At 43.1% G+C, this 19229-nt stretch overlaps 1 protein-coding gene across 2 annotated transcripts in view; it reads right to left on the bottom strand.

The window, feature by feature from the left end:
• The window catches only part of FANCI (FA complementation group I), a 119665-nt gene that overhangs the window by 80771 nt on the left and 19665 nt on the right, over positions 1–19229 (bottom strand). For both annotated transcript variants that reach the window (XM_073618451.1, XM_073618452.1), the window contains exons 10-14: positions 16755–16878; positions 15450–15542; positions 4517–4653; positions 2693–2864; positions 2228–2315 (exon numbers count right to left, since the gene is read on the bottom strand). In XM_073618451.1, coding sequence (XP_073474552.1) covers positions 2228–2315; positions 2693–2864; positions 4517–4653; positions 15450–15542; positions 16755–16878 — 614 coding nt within the window. The remainder of the gene's footprint in view (positions 1–2227; positions 2316–2692; positions 2865–4516; positions 4654–15449; positions 15543–16754; positions 16879–19229) is intronic.

Genomic DNA, 19229 nt, shown 5'->3' on the forward strand with positions numbered 1-19229 from the left:
TCTGCCCCCCACCCATGCCGTGAACTGAATGGGCGGCTGCGAAGAGGCCGAGTGGGCAGCCACAGGCTCCAGGAAGAGCCCAGCTGGGCGGCCACGAAAAGGCTTCAGGAACAGCCCAGGATTCAGTGACCCCTGGCAAATCGTCGTTCGACCCCCGTGGGGGTCCCGACCCCAGGATGAGAACCACTGGTATAATGTAAATCTATTTACGCAATGCAGCCAAGAGTTTCATTTCTCCATTCTGGGAGCAACCCACATGTTCCACTGCTGATTGGAAGATGGAGGTTGACCATATTATGGAAGCTGAAAGATGGGTACACATTGGCCAGGGATACTATCGAAAAGTTTAGAGATATCTGAGCTGCATAGATTAGTCACTTGCACAAATAGATACCCCAGTTTCCTGGTGTTAAAAGGAAAAAATATATATTTATATCAAGAAAGACTATCCACTTGACTTTAGAAAAATCTGAATGTTGTACCTGTATACTGGTCCATCAGATTTTATGGCCACATAAGCCGAAGCATATGTGACCATTTGTTTTCTCAGGATTTGACATCTATCTTGATGCTGTGGTGTACATTTATATAGTCTTAGGCCACCCATACACGGAGCGAATTTCCTTCCTGCAACCACGGGTTGCAGGAAAGAAATTTACTAGATTCCACCATCAACACGGACAGTGTTGATACGGGAATCCCTCCACTTGGGCCATTGTCTTCTTCCAGCGAGGGAGGTTGGGGGAAGCCGTCCCTGCTGGGAGAAGACAGTTATTATCACTAGCGGCGGCTATAGCTCTGTATATAACGGGCCTAAGACTATATAAATGTTCATAACAGCGTCAAGATAAATGTTGATGGGGGAAATCGAGCAAGAGAATCCAGCAGTCTGTGTGTGGCCAAGTTGATCAATCGATCAACTTGGTACATTCAGCCTGCCCGTTAACGGTTCGAATCTTGGCTGATTCCTGCTGAACTGGCCGAGATTCGAACTGCATATGGCCAGCCTTAGATCTGAAAGTCTATAAATGTGAGTTTATCAGCAATGTGGATTGATCTCTATGTACAGTTAGGCTTTGTATATTTTACTGCCTACACTCTCTGCCTATTTCAAAATTTATTTCACAAAAGCCTGTAATGTCTAATGATGTCAGATACTAGTTTATACTTTTTTATTTTAATAAAAAGAGATCATGCAAAAAAAAAAAAAAAAAAAAAGACACTACACTTAAAGTGGTTGTAAGGTCAGAAGGTTCTTTTATCTTAATGCATTCTGTGCATTAAGATAAAAAGCCTTCTGTGTGCAGCAGCCCTCCTAACACTTGCCTGAGGTCCCTCTAGCTCCAGTGATGTTGTAGGAATGTCTGGGTCATCCGTGACTCACCTCCACATTGGCTGAGACAGCAACGTGGCACCATTGGCTCCTGCTGCTGTCAAAGTTAGTCAGCCAATGATAATAGAAAGGGGGTGGGGCTGGGCCGCAGCTCCGTGTCTAAATGCTTGCTGTGGGGGCACTGAACAGGAGGGAGGGGCCAGGATAGACCAAAGAGGGACCCGAGAAGAGGAGGATCGGGGCTGCTCTGTGCAAATCCACTGCACAGAGGAGGAAAGTACAACATTTTTTTTTTAATTAAAAATAACAAACAAGGAGAGACCTTACAATCACTTTAAAAGTAAGCTTGTACTTACAAATAGATAAACTTATTAAGCTTGCCCCCTACAATCCCCACTGCAAACAAGTGGGTTTACATAGTCAAAAATCAATAGTCAAAAGGGTCCAGCTCTCTAAAAAGAGAAGCATTACAGGCAGAACCTTGTTTCTTCGGACACGAGGCCCGGGTACCATTCAATACGGCCTAGAAAAAGCACTTTGAATGGATCCGGTTGCATGGCTTGCCCCGGTAAGGAATATTCCAGAGGACACAGCACATCTTCACTCATGACCAACTCCTAAGACACTGGCGAAAAAAACTGATGTGCTCCTGGAAGGAGGAGGGGTTATATAGGGAGTCATCTTCCTTAATCAGGGTTTTCCAGTGTCAACACCTGAAGGTGGCCTATAACCCATTAAGTAAATACTTAAGGCCCTGGTGTCCTATGATGTACGATAAAGAAAATACATTGACAAATGAAACAACAGAACTAGGCTTACATTATTAATATAACGAGAGCTTTAACCCCTATTGTACACGTAAGAAAATCCAAAATAATCAGGTTGTTTCATTACCTATGAAATGACTTGTCGGAGATGTGGCTTTTGTAATAACTCGATTCAAAACTTGCTCTAAAATCACATTTCTTATTGCTTCATGGACCTAACAGGAAAATGTTAAATATAATAATGTTGCAACATAGGTAACAAAGAAATGTGTTTGGTTAGGACCCCCTACACACAAGACTATCCATCTGCGTCTCTCCCAATGTGTTACTGCACAAGGGACTGGCTTTCCAGACATTTGTCCCCGAATGCACAGGGCCTTAAACGCCAGTACCACTCGTTATAGCGTACAGCCCTGTGCAGCCGCAGCCTGCCATAGACTTACACAGGCTGCCCGGCAGCAGGCCTCAACTCTGCACCTGTTCCTAATGGCTTCAGTAAAATGCTGGGAAGAACACACTGCAGCTGGCCGGCCCTGTGTGTAAAAGGCCCAATACTTAAAGTGTGAAAAATCGTGTACGAGGACCACTTTACCTTAAAGGCCTCTAGTAAAATCTTTGATCCCAGCTGACTGGCCTGTTGACTTGGTGATCCTGCTGACGTCTCCAAGATTTTTGCTCCTGGAATAGCTTTAGGACCATATGAATCCATTAAGAGAAAGCCAAGTTCCACCAATCCTTGGGTGACATGGTCCCAACCAAAAACACTGAGGAGGTAGAAGGTAACATAATGAGGTAACACAAACCGATCTGTGTTCAAACAGTGCATCCAGAAAGTATTCACAGCGCTTCACTTTTTCCACATTTTGTTATGTTACAGCCAAAATGGATTAAATTCATTATTTTGATCAAAATTCTACAAACAATACCCCAATAACTATGTGAAAGAAGTTTGTTTGAAATCTTTGCAAGTTTATTTAAAAAAAAAAAAAAAATCACACGTACATAAGTATTCACAGCCTTTGCCATGACACTTAAAATTTAGCTCAAGTGCATCCTGTTTCCACTAATCATCCTTGAAATGTTTCTACAACTTAATTGGAGTCCATCTGTGGTAAATTCAGTTGATTGGACGTGATTTGGAAAGGCACACACGTGTCTACATAAGGTCCCACAGTTAACAGTGCATGTCAGAGCACAAACCAAGCCATGAAGTCCAAGGAATTGTCTGTAGACCTTCGAGACAAGATTGTATGGAGGCACAGATCTGGGGAAGGGTACAAAAAAATTTCTGCAGCATTGAAGGTCTCAATGAGCACAGTGGCCTCCATCATCCTTAAATGGAAGTTTGGAACCACCAGGCCTCTTCCTAGAGCGGGCCAGCCGGCCAAACTGAGCGATTGGGGGAGAAGGACCTTAGTCAATGAGGTGACCAAGAACCCGATGACAGAGCTCCAGCGTTTCTTTGTGAAGAGAGGAGAACCTTCTAGAAGAACAACTATCTCTGCAGCACTCCACCAATCAGGCCTGTATGGTAGAGTGGCCAGACGAAAGCCACTCCTCATTAAAAGGCACATGACAGCCCACCTGGAGTTTGCCAAAAGGCACCTGAAGGACTCTCAGACCATGAGAAACAAATTTCTCTGGTCTGATGAAACAATGATTGAACACTTTGGCCTGAATGGCAAAGCGTCATGTCTGGAGGAAACCAGGCGCCGCTCATCACCTGGCCAATACCATCCCTACAGTGCAGCATGGTGGTGGCAGCATCATGCTGTGGGGATGTTTTTCAGCGGCAGGAACTGGGAGACTAGTCAGGATTGAGGGAAAGATGAATGCAGCAATGTACAGAGACATCCTTGATGAAAACTGCTCCAGGAGCGGTCTGGACCTCAGACTGGGGCGAAGGTTCATCTTCCAACAGGACAACGACCCTAAGCACACAGCCAAGATAACAAAGGAGTGGCTACGGGACAACTCTGTGAATGTCCTTGAGTGGTCCAGCCAGAGCCCAGAGTTGAACCCGATTGAACACCTCTGGAGAGATCTGAAAATGGCTGTGCACCAACGCTCCCTATCCAACCCGATGAGGCTTAAGAGGTGCTGCAAAGAAGAATGGAAGAAACTGCCCAAAAATAGGTGTGCCAAGCTTGTAGCATCATACTCAAAAAGACTGAGGCTGGAATTGGTGCCAAAAGGTGCTTTACCAAAGTATTGAGCAAAAGCTGTGAATACTTATGTACATGGGATTTATTTTGTTTTTAATAAATTTGCAAAGATTTCAAACAAAATAATGAAAATGAATTCAATCCATTTTGGAATAAGGCTGTACGATAACAAAATGTGGAAAAAGTGAAGCGCTGTAAATACTTTCCTGATACATTGTATGTAGATATAGAATACTTGTTAGTGATAATACCTGTTTTTTACAATTTCCAGGAGCATAGAGGAGACACATGTTGGTTGTGGGACTAAATCCTGCAGAAACTTTGAACCTTGCTGAAACTGGAGGTCTTTAAATCCTTTTGAAATAATAGCTTTCAGGAAATCAAAAACCTGTATAATAAAAACAAAAATGTCAACTGAAGCTAAAAGCATGTAAGCGATCACTGATATAAAGTTGTAGGGAGCAGAATATGCTCTTCCTAGGAGCGTATTTCTAAAAAAAAGAAAATTGCATACTTATTTGTCCAGCGAAACTGCATATACATTCGCTCTGTGCGAACTAGCCAGCTGTTGTGAGAATGAGGCAGAATTGAATGTGATTAGGCTATTTTCTCTTCTGGTTGAGTGTTCTTTGAATATTATAGGCAGTTGGAAAGACAGACACATTCATAAAGAACAGCGAATCAGAAAAATACTGCATTATGGCCACTAGATGGAGCTGAGGATCATAGGAAACAAATACATCCTAGTAAAAAGATACATTCTAAAATTTGTAGAATGCTGGAGGGAATTTGGCAAATAAATGTAAGCATTGCTACTACAAGACTCGTGTATTTGCTAATTCCCTCCAGCATTCTCTAGAATTGTTGCGTTCCATCTATTTTTAATTAGGTTGAATTTTGTCGATATGGAACATCAATCGTTTAAGACATATCTAAATAAAATAAATTCAGAAATTGCTATCATACTGAGTGCAAATAGTCAGTATCATAGGCAATATAGGAATCATTGGCAAAAAAAGATGGAAGGGTTATAAAAGAAGGAATGTGGAAAGAAAGAGGAAAAGAAGTGGGAGAAAGAGACAGAGCATCACATAATAACAAAGACTGCACAATCTATTCTTAATAAGATGTGTTTATATCCTATGACCTCAGCTCCATCTATTGGCCATAATGTGGTTATTTCCCCGATTTATTCTATGTTCATTATGAATGTAGCCATCTTTACTTTACCCAGAGCATTTGAAGAACATTTGTCCAGAAGAGAAAATAGCTCAAGAACATTTTTGCCCCATTTTCAGCTAACAGCTGGTTAGTTGATGCAGTTTCAACAGATGAACAGCATATTTTTGATTATTATACCCCCAAGTGTTATGTATTGCATCCTAGAAGCCATTTCAGTTAGAGCACTAATGAGATGGCCCTTAAAGGGCAAATGCTCAACGAACCAATAGTCTGTGAGCTTAACTTAAAAAGGATTGTATGCAGTCTATCCTTATCCACCAATAAAGGAAAACTGCCATGAAAGACATATGAGGAAAAGGCCAAACATATGCGGGACCAAATGGCCCCACTGGCTGAGATGACCAGAGTGCCAGTTGGCCCAGTACTGATCTAAGGCAAGTACAAAGTGTTATAATTAGTGTGGGAAAGGGGGTTAAGATTTATTAAAATTTATAGTTATCTTCCAAAAAATGAATGAGACTCATTTTTACATGCTTGCTTTTCCATATTTTTGTTATGGTGTTAACCACTTTAGCACCGGAAAGTTTACCCCCCCCCCCCAGTCCATTTAATTGTGATACGGCACTGTGTTGCTTTAACTGACAATTGCACGGTCGTGCAACACTGTACCCTAAATACAATTTATGTCCTTTTTTCCCCCAGAAATAGAGCTTTCTTTTGGCGGTATTTGATCACCTGTGTGATTTTTATTTTTTGCGCTAGAAACAAAAAAAGATTGACAATTTAAAAAAAAAAAAAATCAATATTTCTTACTTTCTGCTACAAAACATATCAATATATAAATATATTTTTTTATATATCTAATTTCTTCATAAATTTAGGCCAATGAATATTCTGCTACATATTTTTGGGAAAAAATCCCAATAAGCGTATATTGATTGGTTTGTGCAAAAGTTACAGCATCTTCAAACTATGAGATATTTTTATTTATTTTTAAAACATTTTTTTTACTGGTAATGGCAGCGATTAGCGACTTATCACTGGACTGCAATATTGCGACGATTAAATCGGACACCTAACAAACTTTTTTTGGGACCATTGACATTATTATAGTGATCAGTACTAAAAAAATTGCACTGTCATTGCACTAATTACACTGGCAGAAAAGTTAAAGGGTTAAATGTAAGCCTAGGGAGTGTTTACTAACTGTGGGGGAGGTGCTTTCACGGGTTGAAGAAGCGGTGTCCCTGCTTCAGAGGAACACACGATCCATGTTTTCTGTACTTGCGGAATGACAGACTGTCATTCTGCCTGAATAGAGAACGATCGCCGGGTGCCGGTGAAGATCGGGTTCGCGGGTCCCGCTGTATAAAATCAAAGCAGGGGCGAGCTGACGGTGGCACGTACTTGTGCCCAAAACCCGGAAGTGCAGAATCACTTATATATACAAGTGATTCTGCGCACAGTGGCCGCCCTGTAGCAGTACATCTACTATGGGGCGGTCGGAAACAGATTAAAGCTAATTTACAGAATCGTCACTAGGCTGAGCAAACACAAATTTTGCCATCATATTTCTTCCTAGGCCCTTTTCACACAGCCGTTCTGATCAGGTCCGCCTAAAAGACTTGATTGGAAGGTCCATTTATCCCTATGGACAGGTAGGTGTAAACAGGCTTGTGTTCATTTACACCTGTCTACATCTGGGTCTGATCTGGTCCACTAAAAGAAATGGAAGGGGATCTGTCCTCTTCTGTCTAGGAGGTGAGAATCGAGGAGGGCAGTCTGGTGTAAATGCTCAGCGGAGTCTCCCGGTAGCCCATAGAGCTTGGCAGGCTCTGTATGTGTCCACTCTGCAGAAACGAAGCAGACACGAATGTGTCATCTATCCGCTCTGCTCTGATCAGCAGTGGGTCTCTGAGCCGATCGGAACAAAATCTGCTCTGTGTGAATGGGGCCTTACTGCTGAGATAAGATGTCTATTGTCAATAAGCCAGCTAAAAACATAGACCTGCATATATCTGTGAGTAGGAGCAGAGTAGAACCATTAAAGGCACTGCAGAGCCAAAAGTGGAGCTGTCATATGTATTAAAAAAATATTTACAACAGTTGAAAAGAAAATTTGCATTTCAGGGGAAGAAAAGAGGCAAGCTCAGGGTGAAGACTATGTAAGACTTTGTGTGCTCACATGTTTAGATCAAAAGGATACATTTACCAAATATATACAGATTTTTATGGAAATTCACATTACTAACAAAAAAAAAATAATAATAATTGCTTGTTCCTTATTAGATTATCTAGGTAATGATTTTCCTTAACAAAAATAAAAATTTTTCCAAAAGTAAAAAGCATATTGTTAGACAGGTCAATTCGGTGGCTGATTGGCAAGTTTGAGCTTGGAAGTTTTCTTTGTATTTGTTTGACATACGTTGCCCTTCCAGGAACTCCTTGATGCAAAGACCAGTTATAGTTGGGGGCAGTGGCCACTTTTTTGTATATTGCTGAATAAGGATGAGCTCCGGCGTGTTTGCACACCCCACGTGCAGAGCCCGCCAGGAAGTCGGCACTGCACTGCGCTAATCACAGGCAGTGAGACATTTCCCGATCTCTGCAGCCGCACATCGGGAAACGTCTCACTGCCTGTTATTAGCGCAGCGCAGTGCTGACTTCCTGGCGGGCTCTGCACGTGGGGTGTGCAAACACGCCGGAGCTCATCCTTATTGCTGAACAACTTCAATACTGAGCACTTTCACCTCCTTCGTGCCCAGGCCAGTTTTAAGCGCTGTCGCACCATGAATGACAATTACACGGTCATGCAACGCTGTACCCATATGAAATGTTTATCATCTTTTTGAAACAGATAGGCCTTACTTTTGGTGATATTTGATCACCACTGGGTTTTTTATTTTTTGAAAAAAAAAAAACAAGAAAAGACACAAATTTTGAAAAAAAAGTTTATTAGTTTGTTAGAAAATTTTGTAAATAAGTAATTTTTCTCCTTCACGGATGTACCCTGATGTGCACTGATAGGCTGCACTGATGGGCCCTAATGAGCACTGATAGGCAGCACTGATAAGACGGCACTGATAGAGGTACTAATATGCAGCACTAAAAGGCAGCACTGACTGGCATGACTGATGATCAGTGCCCTGATTATCTGTGCAAGTCTACCCTGTGAAAAAATACAGCTGATCGGATCTCCTCCCCTCTCACGCTGTCAGTGTGAGGAGAGGAAAGCTAATGATTGGCATTTCCTTGTTTACATGTGATTAGCTGTGATTGGACACAACTGATCACATTGGTAAAGAGCCTCGACATCAGCTCTTTACTGAGATGGGGGAATGCGCCGTGTCCAGGGACACAGCATGCCGCTGATCGCTGCGGGCGCGCTAGGGTGGCAAAAGTGGGACGACGTCATATAACCTCGTCCCAGAATGAGAGACCCCATAGAGCACACAAATGGGTGTACTGACATTACGTGCTCCCGTTTGTGTGCTTTTAACGCCAGTACCCCAGTTTGCTTTTCGGCCACTCCAGCATCAATCCAGGGATGCTCATCCTTAACGGGACCTTCATTCTATTGTTGTTGCTGCTGCAACCAATGCTGCATGAACCATCTAGTGTACTGGATGCTACTAGTCCACTATGCTTGTGAATACTTTTAACCTTTTTCAATAAACCATTTTATTTGGATACTGCACCATGATGGTCTCGTCATTCTTTTCATGTATTTGTGTTGATGGGAGTTCTGCCATTTAAAAGAGTTCATACAACATACCAGTGGAGCTGAAGATATCTGTGGATATATACCCAATATTGGCACAAGTGTTCTTAGACCCTACCACCGTGTAGGTCTAAGTGTGGGGTAAGGGGTCCGAGTGTGAGGCGGTGGTACACTGTGGTCCAAGATTTTGTTTTGGAGCACTTTCTTCACGCAAGATTCTGTTGAAGTCTATTGGAGCACTGCTGTTATGCAATATTATTGTTCATGTATCTCACTTGAGGACTTATGCACAAAAGAACATTTGTTGTGATTTTGTAAGTATGCTGCACTTTTGTTGAGGTTTTTACCTTATTACTTTATTGGTGATTGAACACACCCTTGTGCTTAGCTGCACTACTTGTGAATATAAAATGTATTTTTGGTAAGCGCTCTGTAATTGTTGGTTTTTGTGACATGTTATTTAAAGAACAAGAAAAGTACATCATGGGACACAGAGCCTTAAGTAAATTACTTAGTTATAGGCTACTTTCAGGTATTGACACTGGTAAACCCAATCAAGGAAGTTTACTCCCTATATAACCACCTCCTCCTTCCAGGAGCACATCAGTTTTTGTAGCGAAGCAATATACTTAATCCCAAAAGAGTGGCGGGACCTTTCTGTTCCATGTTGTACTCCAAGAAAAGGATTTTACAGGTAAGCTGTAATAAAAATGCTAATTTTCTTTATTGTACATTATGGGACACAGAGCCTAAGTAATTACTTAATGGGACGTCCCATAGCAATGCTTGAGGGGAGAGAGAAACAACCCGCAGGGTACCCACAGACTTGAGGATTTATACTGCCGCCTGCAGTACACTGCACCCGAAGGCGATATCCTCATACCTACTTACATCAACCTGATAAAATCGGGTGAATGTATGCACTGAAGACCAAAATGCGGCCTTACAGATCTGAGCCATGGAGGCCTGGTGACACACTGCCCAAGAAGCACTAACCGACCTGGTAGAGTGCGCCTTAACTTGAAACGGGGGAATCTTACCCCTTAAGATCATAATTTCGAACTATCACTTGTCGAATCCACTTAGCGACAGTGGATTTTGACGCCGCCTGTCCTTTCTTAGGACCCTCTGGCAGAATAAATAAGACATCAGTCTTACGAATCTGAGCAGTTGTCTAAAAATTAGATTTTCACTGCTCTCACCACATTAAGACAATGTAGTGACTCTTCTTCCCTAGAACATGGTTTTGGAAAAAAAGATGGCAGGACAAACCAAAAATACCAACTTCCTTGTCAGAAGGACTAGGGGAATATGTTGTACAGTATTGTTTCAAATGGCTGTTTTTTGTAACACAGACAAAACTAAGTTCAAGTCCCAAGGGTTTAAGGGAGGTTTGACGGGCGGAATAAGCCACGTCACCTCCTGTATAAAACCCCGGACTACAGAATGAGTAGCAATCGGTCCATTAAAATAAGACCGATAAAGCTGAGACTTGGCCTTTAATAGTACTCAAGGCCAATTTCATTTCTACCCCTAATTGTAGAAAGGCAAGAATTCTGCCTATGATATATGTCTGAGGGAGCCAACCCTTGGATCCACACCAGGAAACATAAGCCCTCCAGATTCTATAGTTCTGGAAGCTGGCTCCCTTGCACTAATCAGGGTAGAGATAACTGACCCGGAAAGCCCACGTTTCTTCAGAATGTGGTTTTAATAGCCAAGCCGTTAAATTTAGAGACCGTAAGGCAGGATGGAATATCGGTCCCTGTGAGAGCAGATCTGGCCGTAGTGGGAGGGACCATGGGCCCTCCACTGTCATCTTTACGATTTCTGCATACCATGACCGTCTGGGCCATGCTGGTGCCACCAGAATTAACATCCTTTTTTCCAGCTTGTTCCTGCAAAGAAGGCGAGGCAGCAACTGAATGGGGGGGGATGCATAGATCAGTGAGAACTGATCCCATGGGGTCACCAACGCATCTGTTCCGCATGCGAATGGATCCCTTGTTCTGGCCACAAAGTTGACTAACTTCATGTTGAACCTGGACGCTAGAAGATCTACGTCCAGAGTCTCCCATCTTTGGTAAACAACCCAAAATATGTCAGGGTGAAGAGACCATTCCGCTGGGAATAACTGCTGGTGACTCAAGTAGTCCGCCTGCTAATTCTCTACTCCCGGAATGAAGACTGCCGATAGGCACGGAACATTCCTTTCTGTCCAAGTTAGAATATGGTTCACCTCTCTCTGCGCTGAGAGACCTTCGGTGCCCCCTTGGTGATTGATATAGGCCACAGCTGTGGCATTGTCGGATTGAATCCTGACAGGACAATCCCGTAACCTGAAAGTCCAGGCCTTTAGAGCCAAACGTACTGCCCGAATCTCTAGGATATGGATAGACAAGGTTCTTTTTGGTTCTTGACCACTGTCCCTGGACAGTTGTCTTTTCTAGTACTGCTCCCCAGCCTGAAAGGCTGGCATCCGTCGTTACCACTTTCCATATGACTGGTCTGAAGGATTTTCCTTTCAGCAGATTCTGGGTTAGTAATCATCAAGTGAGGCTTTGGGACACTCTTGGGGACAGCTGCTTTGGCAAGTCTAAAGCTTGAATTGTTTTGTTCCAAGTAGACAAGATACTGTTTTGCAACAGTCTTAAATGAAACTGGGTATAGGGAACTGCTTTGAATGAAGCCACCATAGTTTCTAGCAACCTCATGCAAAGGCGAATGGAGGGATCGCCATTTGACCTGACCCTCCGCACCAGCTCTCTTATAGAGTTGATTTTTGCCTGAGGCAAGAACACCCTTTCCTGGGCTGTGTCTATGATCAGACCCAAGTACTCCAGCTTTTTTAGTGGTATTTAAGGAAGATTTCTCTAGGTTGAGAATCCAACCCAATTTTTTCAGATAGTTGGTTGTAGTGCGTAAGCTTTGCTCCAAACGAGCCACTGACTGATCTATTAGCAATAGATCGTCTAGTTACGCTACAACTGTTATGCCCTGTGCCCTTAACCTGGCTAGAGGTGGGGTCAGCACTTCGGTGAACACCCAGAGTGCTGTGGCTAGCCTGAAGGGCAGGGCTACAAATTGAAAATGCTGCCGTTCTAACTCAAACTGCAGAAACTTTTGATAAGCGGGAAATATAGGGACATGCAGATATGCATCCCTGATGTCGATTGATGCCAGAAGTTCTCCTCCTAGAGGGATAGAAACTACTGACCTGATCGTCTTCATGCAAAAGGAGCGGATCTTCAGGAACTGATTTAGATTTCTTAGATCTAGAATGGGTCTGACGTCTCCATTTGGTTTTGGTATCATGAAATGATTTGAATAAAAACCCCAGACCTTGCTCCTTTGTGGGGATCTGTATGAACACCCCTTGAGATATTAATCGGTCTAGTGCTTGAAACAGAGATTGTCCTTTCTCTGGATCTTTGGGAACGCTTGACCTCAGGAAGCGAGACGGTAGAAAGTCCAAAAATGCCAGCTTGTACCCCATCTGTCCTGAATTTCTTGCTTTCCAGACTTCTGAAAACTGCAGAAGTCTTCCTTCCACCTTGGTGGGGGGGGGGGGGTTGCCTCTTCATGATGAGGCTTTAGGATTCTGCCTTGCAGGTTTCTGACCCCAGGACTTCTTTTGCGCCTGGGTCTGACTCTGAGATTTTCCTCTAGAGTGTGACGGCGGAGGCCGTTGCCCCTGCCTAGAGGCAGAAGCCCCTGGCGTAAGGGAAAGAGCCCGTTTTAATGAAGGGCGTTTATACTTTCTTTTGACTGGCAAAATAGTACTTTCCCACTAGAAATTGTTTGGATATATTTGTTCAAGTTTTCTCCAAATAGTCGCTCCCCATGAAAAGGGAGCCCAGTTAGGAGATCTTTACATGGTGCTTCAGCTGAATTTTTTTTTTTTTTTTTAACCACGGGATTCTACACATATGCACAAGCATAAGAGTAAGGCGGGATGCCTGGTGAATCTTTAATAGCATCTATGGCAAAGCATAATGCTTTTGGTAGTTCAGTCAAATCCCGAGCTTATTGTGCAGGAAGCTCTCTAAGGGCCTGTTTAAATTGGTCCTTTAGGGATTGACAGACGCTTATTGCCGCGACTGCAGACTAAATCTTAATAGGGATTCCAACTCCTTATCTGTTGGATCCTTTAAGCATCTGTACATGGTCTACTGGACAAGTTAGGCCTTTATTCACATTGGAAAACGCAGTATAAACTGCTGGTATTTTCCATCTTTTGGAGGATTTCTCCTGCAGGGGATAGGGAATTGCAATTTTCTTAGGAGGGAGAAAATGCTTATCCGGGTGATCCCACTCAGCAAAAATAAGCTGTACTAGTAATGCATGTGCAGGAAACGCATGCAAAGGTTGAGAGGGTTTTAAGGAACCCAAGGAAGAAACCAAACTTTTCGGAGACTCCGTTAGGGGTAGCATGAAAGTAGAAGAACCATCTCCGTTAGAGCTTGTATCAGCAATTCCTCAGATTTGAGAGGCTGAAAAGGGCTCATCTACCGTTGTTTCCTCCGCAGAGGAATCATCATCATTTTTTTTTTCCTCCTGATCGACTGAGGATAACACCTCATGGATCTAGCACGCTTCTTATCCATTTGAATGGAGGATGCGATTGAAGCTGCTAATCTTTCCCTGCAGGGAGGAGGAAAGGACATCTTCAGTCACGTATACAGGGGCTGAGATGTGAGCAGCAGTTGTACCATCAATTTGTTCCAAATGGCTCACACTGGCTTGCCATAACTGGTAATTCAGACGAGGATGACAGCATGGAAATGCGACTCGGGATCCTAACGCCTGGGGGTGAAACCTTTATGTGGTATCTTTTTTGGTAGGCATAGTCCTAAGTACAAAAACAGAGGCATTATACAAATTGCACTTAATCGCTGAAAACAGTCATGACATTTAAAGCCGCTATAAAATTCAGCCTAGCGCTAGGAAAAAGTTGTCGTTCCTGTATCAGGAATGCCAGTTTGCAACCCTCAAATATCCCACAGCTCTTGTGTCCTTGTGTTGCAGGCTGCTTGTTTTCTCCTTGTCAGCCGAGGAGAGACTGTCACAGCTGTGTTGTATTTGTTTTTAGCCTGCCGTGTGTCCTTGTGGACGTTCACAGCATCGCGCTTAGGCCCTGCCCCCTCCAAGAAAAAATTCTGCCTCTTTTTACTTTTAAAACGTTCCTGCGCTTGTGCACGGCGTTTTCGTGTCCACCGACCCAACATGAGGTAGGGGGTTGAGCAGGGACCCAGCAGCAGGCACAAAATACAATGAAATCAGCCACAGTAAAAACAATTAGCGGTATTTGCGGGGCGGTAACGTGAGGGGGGTACAGCGCTGCTGCCCCCCTAACCCTCTGGTCCTATCAGGGAGAAGAAAACACTTTTGCAGCTTTCTCTTACCTTGCAGAGTCTCCCTCTACACACTGCTGCAATTCCTTAATGGAAGAAATGCATAGATATTTTTAATATCCAAGTTTCTTCCCTTACCTTATCTTCGCTGCAGGATTTGTTGAATTAACAAACAATCCAACCTTCACCCATCACGGTGGGCTGCGTAGCAAACCTTCAGGGACTGGGTCCCTAAAACGGGGTTCCAACTGCCCTGAACCTGTAAAGAACACCCCATCAGGAAGTTTAAGTAATGTAACAAGACCTAATCCCTGGGTTCCTGGGGTCCAGCCCTACAAAGAGAGGCGTTACAGGCAAAACCTCGAGTTTCGCATACGAGGCCCAGGTACCATCCTTTTAGGCCTCAATGGCACTTTGGATGGATCTGGTGTATGGACGCTATTTAAATCCGGCATGGATCCCTCCTGGAGCTCCTCAGAGCACATCTTCACTCGTGAACAACACCTTTAGACACTGGCGAAAAAACTGATGTGCTCCTGGAAGGAGGAGGGGGTTATATAGGGAGTAAACTTCCTTGATTGGGTTTACCAATGTCAACACCTGAAGGTAGCCTATAACCCATTAAGTAATTACTTAAGGCTCTGTGTCCCATGATGTACGATAAAGAAATATGGGTTTACAATAATTTTAACTGCAGTGCAGCCTGCAGGGAGGTCACAAGCCTGGTTATGAAATTTAGCACAGCAGCCTGCATAAGACTGAACAGATATACAAATTCTTTGGCAATGAAAACCAATACACACACTATACTGTGTATACAGCACTCAGCTCTAGTTCAGTTATAAATCCTAAAAACTGATCAGTGTAGAAAGTGGTAGCCCACAAAAAAGTCAATGTGAATACGTGGCATAAAATAACAAATCTTACCTGCTTTTCAAACCTATGTATTCTGGACACAGACAAGAGGAGAGCGACACTGAAAGGGCATAAAAATTTGTTTGTGTCCCCCTGCTGTGCAGCCTGTTAAAAGTAACAAAACAAAACAGAAGATAGGGTGAGACAACATCCATGCCATGGATTTAAGTAAAACAATTGCATCAATTTAATGCAAAATTATAGTCCAAACCCCATGCTGGAAAAACAAAAAAAAAATTTTCACCAACAGTTCATGCTGTACTTTAATTCTGTGTTCAGCTTCTGGGCTTTTTGAATACAAACATAATAAACATTAACATAAACATGTACAGAGTGTAAGAATAGAAATATTGAACCTTGCATTGCTGAATATTTTTGAAAAAGCAGGTTCCAGGGCTGGCATGCTTTTTTTTTGTCACTATTTAGAGTGCCATGGACTCTGCACAAGTATTTATAGATCAGGAGTAAGGATGAGCTCCGGCGTGTTCGGAAGCTGCACGTGCCGAGCCCGCCAGGAACTCGGCACTGCACAGCGCTAATCACAAGCAATGAGACATTTCCCCATGTGCGGCTGCAGAGATCAGGAAATGTCTCACTGCCTGTGATTAGCGCAGCGCATTGCCGACTTCCTGGCGGGCTCGGCACGTGCAGCTTACGAACACGCCGGAGCTCATCCTTAATCAGGAGTTCCCAGTACCGATACAAACATACTCCAGGTCACTGCCTTGCAAAACATTGAAGCAGAACTAATGTAAAAAATAAAAAACGGTTAGCAGATAGATCATTTTGGTGCAAGATGCTTTGTGTTTCAAATTGTACACTGACAACAGAGCATGTGCAGCTCAATGTTCAATCCAGCCATATGTAGATGGCGGGAAGTTCCAGGTTGAATTAACTCCTGTACACATGCTTGGAAGGTATGTCATTCCCAGCCTTACCATTCAAGGTGACTGAAGACTCCTGAACCTGAAAGACAGGGAGGAGATGGAAGAGCCAGGGATTTAGCGAGAAGGGAGATTGTGGATGTTGCAGCTCTAGAGAAGAGCAGGTTACCAGATGAGTGTGCATAAAATGCAAATATGATATGCATACTTGCACATTATGGTAAAAGAAGTTGCAAGGCCAAAAACTTTACTTCTGTTGTAAAAAGGATGAGAATGGCAGCACCTTTATTGGAAGCTCCAATACATCTGTCCTCACAGGTTCCTTCTAAACACCAAGCAGAGCTTTAGTGGTTGCACATACAGTAGCTCATGTTTCGGTGTATATTTTCTTGCAAAAGAAGAACAGCCAGATGCCCTCATCTTCGTACTATACCTTGACTAGCTCTCTTCCCAGGTCCTGGTCAAATTTAATAGCAAAGACAATATGCAAGATGATGGTGCCCTCTACTTGACGGAGCTGTTCCTTTGGGATAGTGGAATCATCAAGATCTATTGAGCTAGAAAGAAATTGCAAAGATTATGTTCACAACTGCATGTAATGGGAGGAAAGCATACTGTGATTCTTTCATGTCAAGAAAACAAATGCTAGTGTATATAGTTCAGCCTAAGCTATTACAACTGTGGGTCTAACAGACAGCAATTCAAATTAGCATCAGGCAGTATAGGATAGGTTCACCTTCGTAAACAAATGTAATGCGCATCTTTTTGCAGGTAAAAAAAAAATAAATAAAAAGTGCTTTTATTAATATATTTTTACTTTGAGCTTGCAAAGCATTACACCAGCAATCAGGCGATCGCAGGTGCTATGCAGGGCTCTAGCAGACAGTCTGTGTAAGCTGTCTGCTAGTAGCTCATAGGAGCAGGCAGGTACACATAGAGGAAGACTCAATGAACTACCTAGCGTGCTTTACAGCGCCCTGATAGTTCATTGAGCTCTATAAGCCGACAGCCGCAAAGGCTGTTGGTACTTGTTTTCACATTCACAGAAGTCTGTGAATGAATAACGCAGCCAGGCGGGCGAAGCCCCGCACGACCGCATTTTATTTTTTTTATTGTGACAGCGAGCGAGGTGAGATGTTCCCCAGCTCACTGTTGAAAACGGGGGATCAGGGGGGTGAGGAGGCTGGTGCATCTGTACCCTGAATATGGGTGTAACATGCAACATGTTACAAAAGGTATACTTATCCTTTAAAAATGGCTGCCTGAAAATGAAGCCGCCTTATAATGGTTACCTACTGGTATGTGGCCTTAAGAAACCTGCATTATTTGGATCCTATCTTATAAGTACTCTTATATTTAACCAGAAAGATCACAAAGTCTACTTTATTCTTGTAGTGATTTAAGTGTTACAAAACCAGTAATTATCACTGCGACCCTAACTGAGGATAATCTGATTGTTGTCTTGACAACGCAATGATTTCTTATGAGCAATGTCCCTACTGTGTGCAGTTATCTCATGTCACTGTTCCTGTTTCCATTCACTTTCAGCAGTGCAGCACCAAATAACAAGACAACCTTCAGTTATCAAAAGGAAGGAACAGAACATTTGGTGGACTAATGCCCGTACACACGGTCGGATTTTCCGACGGAAAATGTGTGATAGGACCTTGTTGTCGGAAATTCCGACCGTGTGTAGGCTCCATCACACATTTTCCATCGGATTTTCTGACACACAAAGTTTGAGAGCAGGCTATAAAATTTTTCTACAACAAAATCCGTTGTTGGAAATTCCGATCGTGTGTACACAAATCTGACGGACAAAGTGCCACGCATGCTCAGAATAAATAAAGAGATGAAAGCTATTGGCCACTGCCCCATTTATAGTCCCGACGTACGTGTTTTACGTCACCGCGTTTAGAAGGATCGGATTTTCCGACAACTTTGTGTGACTGTGTGTATGCAAGACAAGTTTGAGCCAACATCCGTCGGAAAAAATCCTAGGATTTTGTTGTCGGAATGTCCGAACAAAGTCCGACCGTGTGTACGGGGCATAAGGGCGCTTTCACACAGGCAATTCGATCAGTTCCGCCTGTTGGTTTTTCAGGCAGACTTGTTTGGAAAGTTCATGCATTGCTACGAACTTGCGTCGGTTTACACCCGCCTACCTCTGGGTATGATAAGGCCCGATTAATAAAAAAAAAAAAAAAAAAATGGAGGACAACTGCATATCTCTTCTGTTTAGGTGGACTGGATCAGAGGTAGCCGGGTATAAACAGAAAGTGGAGTATGTTTACTCCTGACCGTCCATAGAGCAGAGTGGGGTCTGTCCTTGTCCACTTTGCTGAAACTGAGCAGACACACCTGTCATCTGCCCACTCTGCTCCTATCAGAAAGAGAACAGCTCACAGATCCCTTGCTGATTGGAATGGAAGCCGCCCGTGTGAAAGAGCCCTAAAGCTGGCCATACATGGCTCAGTTTTTTTTCATTCAGCCAGGGATGAACAAAAAAAAAAAAAAAAAACAGAGCGGATTCCCCTATCCACACATTGGAGGTGGATGAAGGAATCATTGTCAGAATAAACTGCTCAATGCTGCAGCCCATTGGCTGCATGCGCTGATGGATGAAACATTTTCCAACAAGCTCGTTCATGAGAAATCGATCATTAGATAGACTTCTTATGAACAGGAACAGCCCAGACTGATCAAAATTCAGCCAGTTCAGCAGGGACCATCTATGGCCAGCTTAAGCCTATGCATTGGGATGGATGAAAGCTTGGTTTAACATTCAGGCTAGGTCCTTACCGGAAAACTACTATAATTATTTCAAAGAAAATACACAATGATACAGAGAAATTACAAAAACAAATACAAAGCCAAAACTAGTTTCTACAGAATCATTAAATAAATG

Source organism: Aquarana catesbeiana, linkage group LG03 (genome assembly GCF_042186555.1).
Source record: "Aquarana catesbeiana isolate 2022-GZ linkage group LG03, ASM4218655v1, whole genome shotgun sequence".
In the NCBI taxonomy this organism is placed as follows: domain Eukaryota; kingdom Metazoa; phylum Chordata; class Amphibia; order Anura; family Ranidae; genus Aquarana; species Aquarana catesbeiana.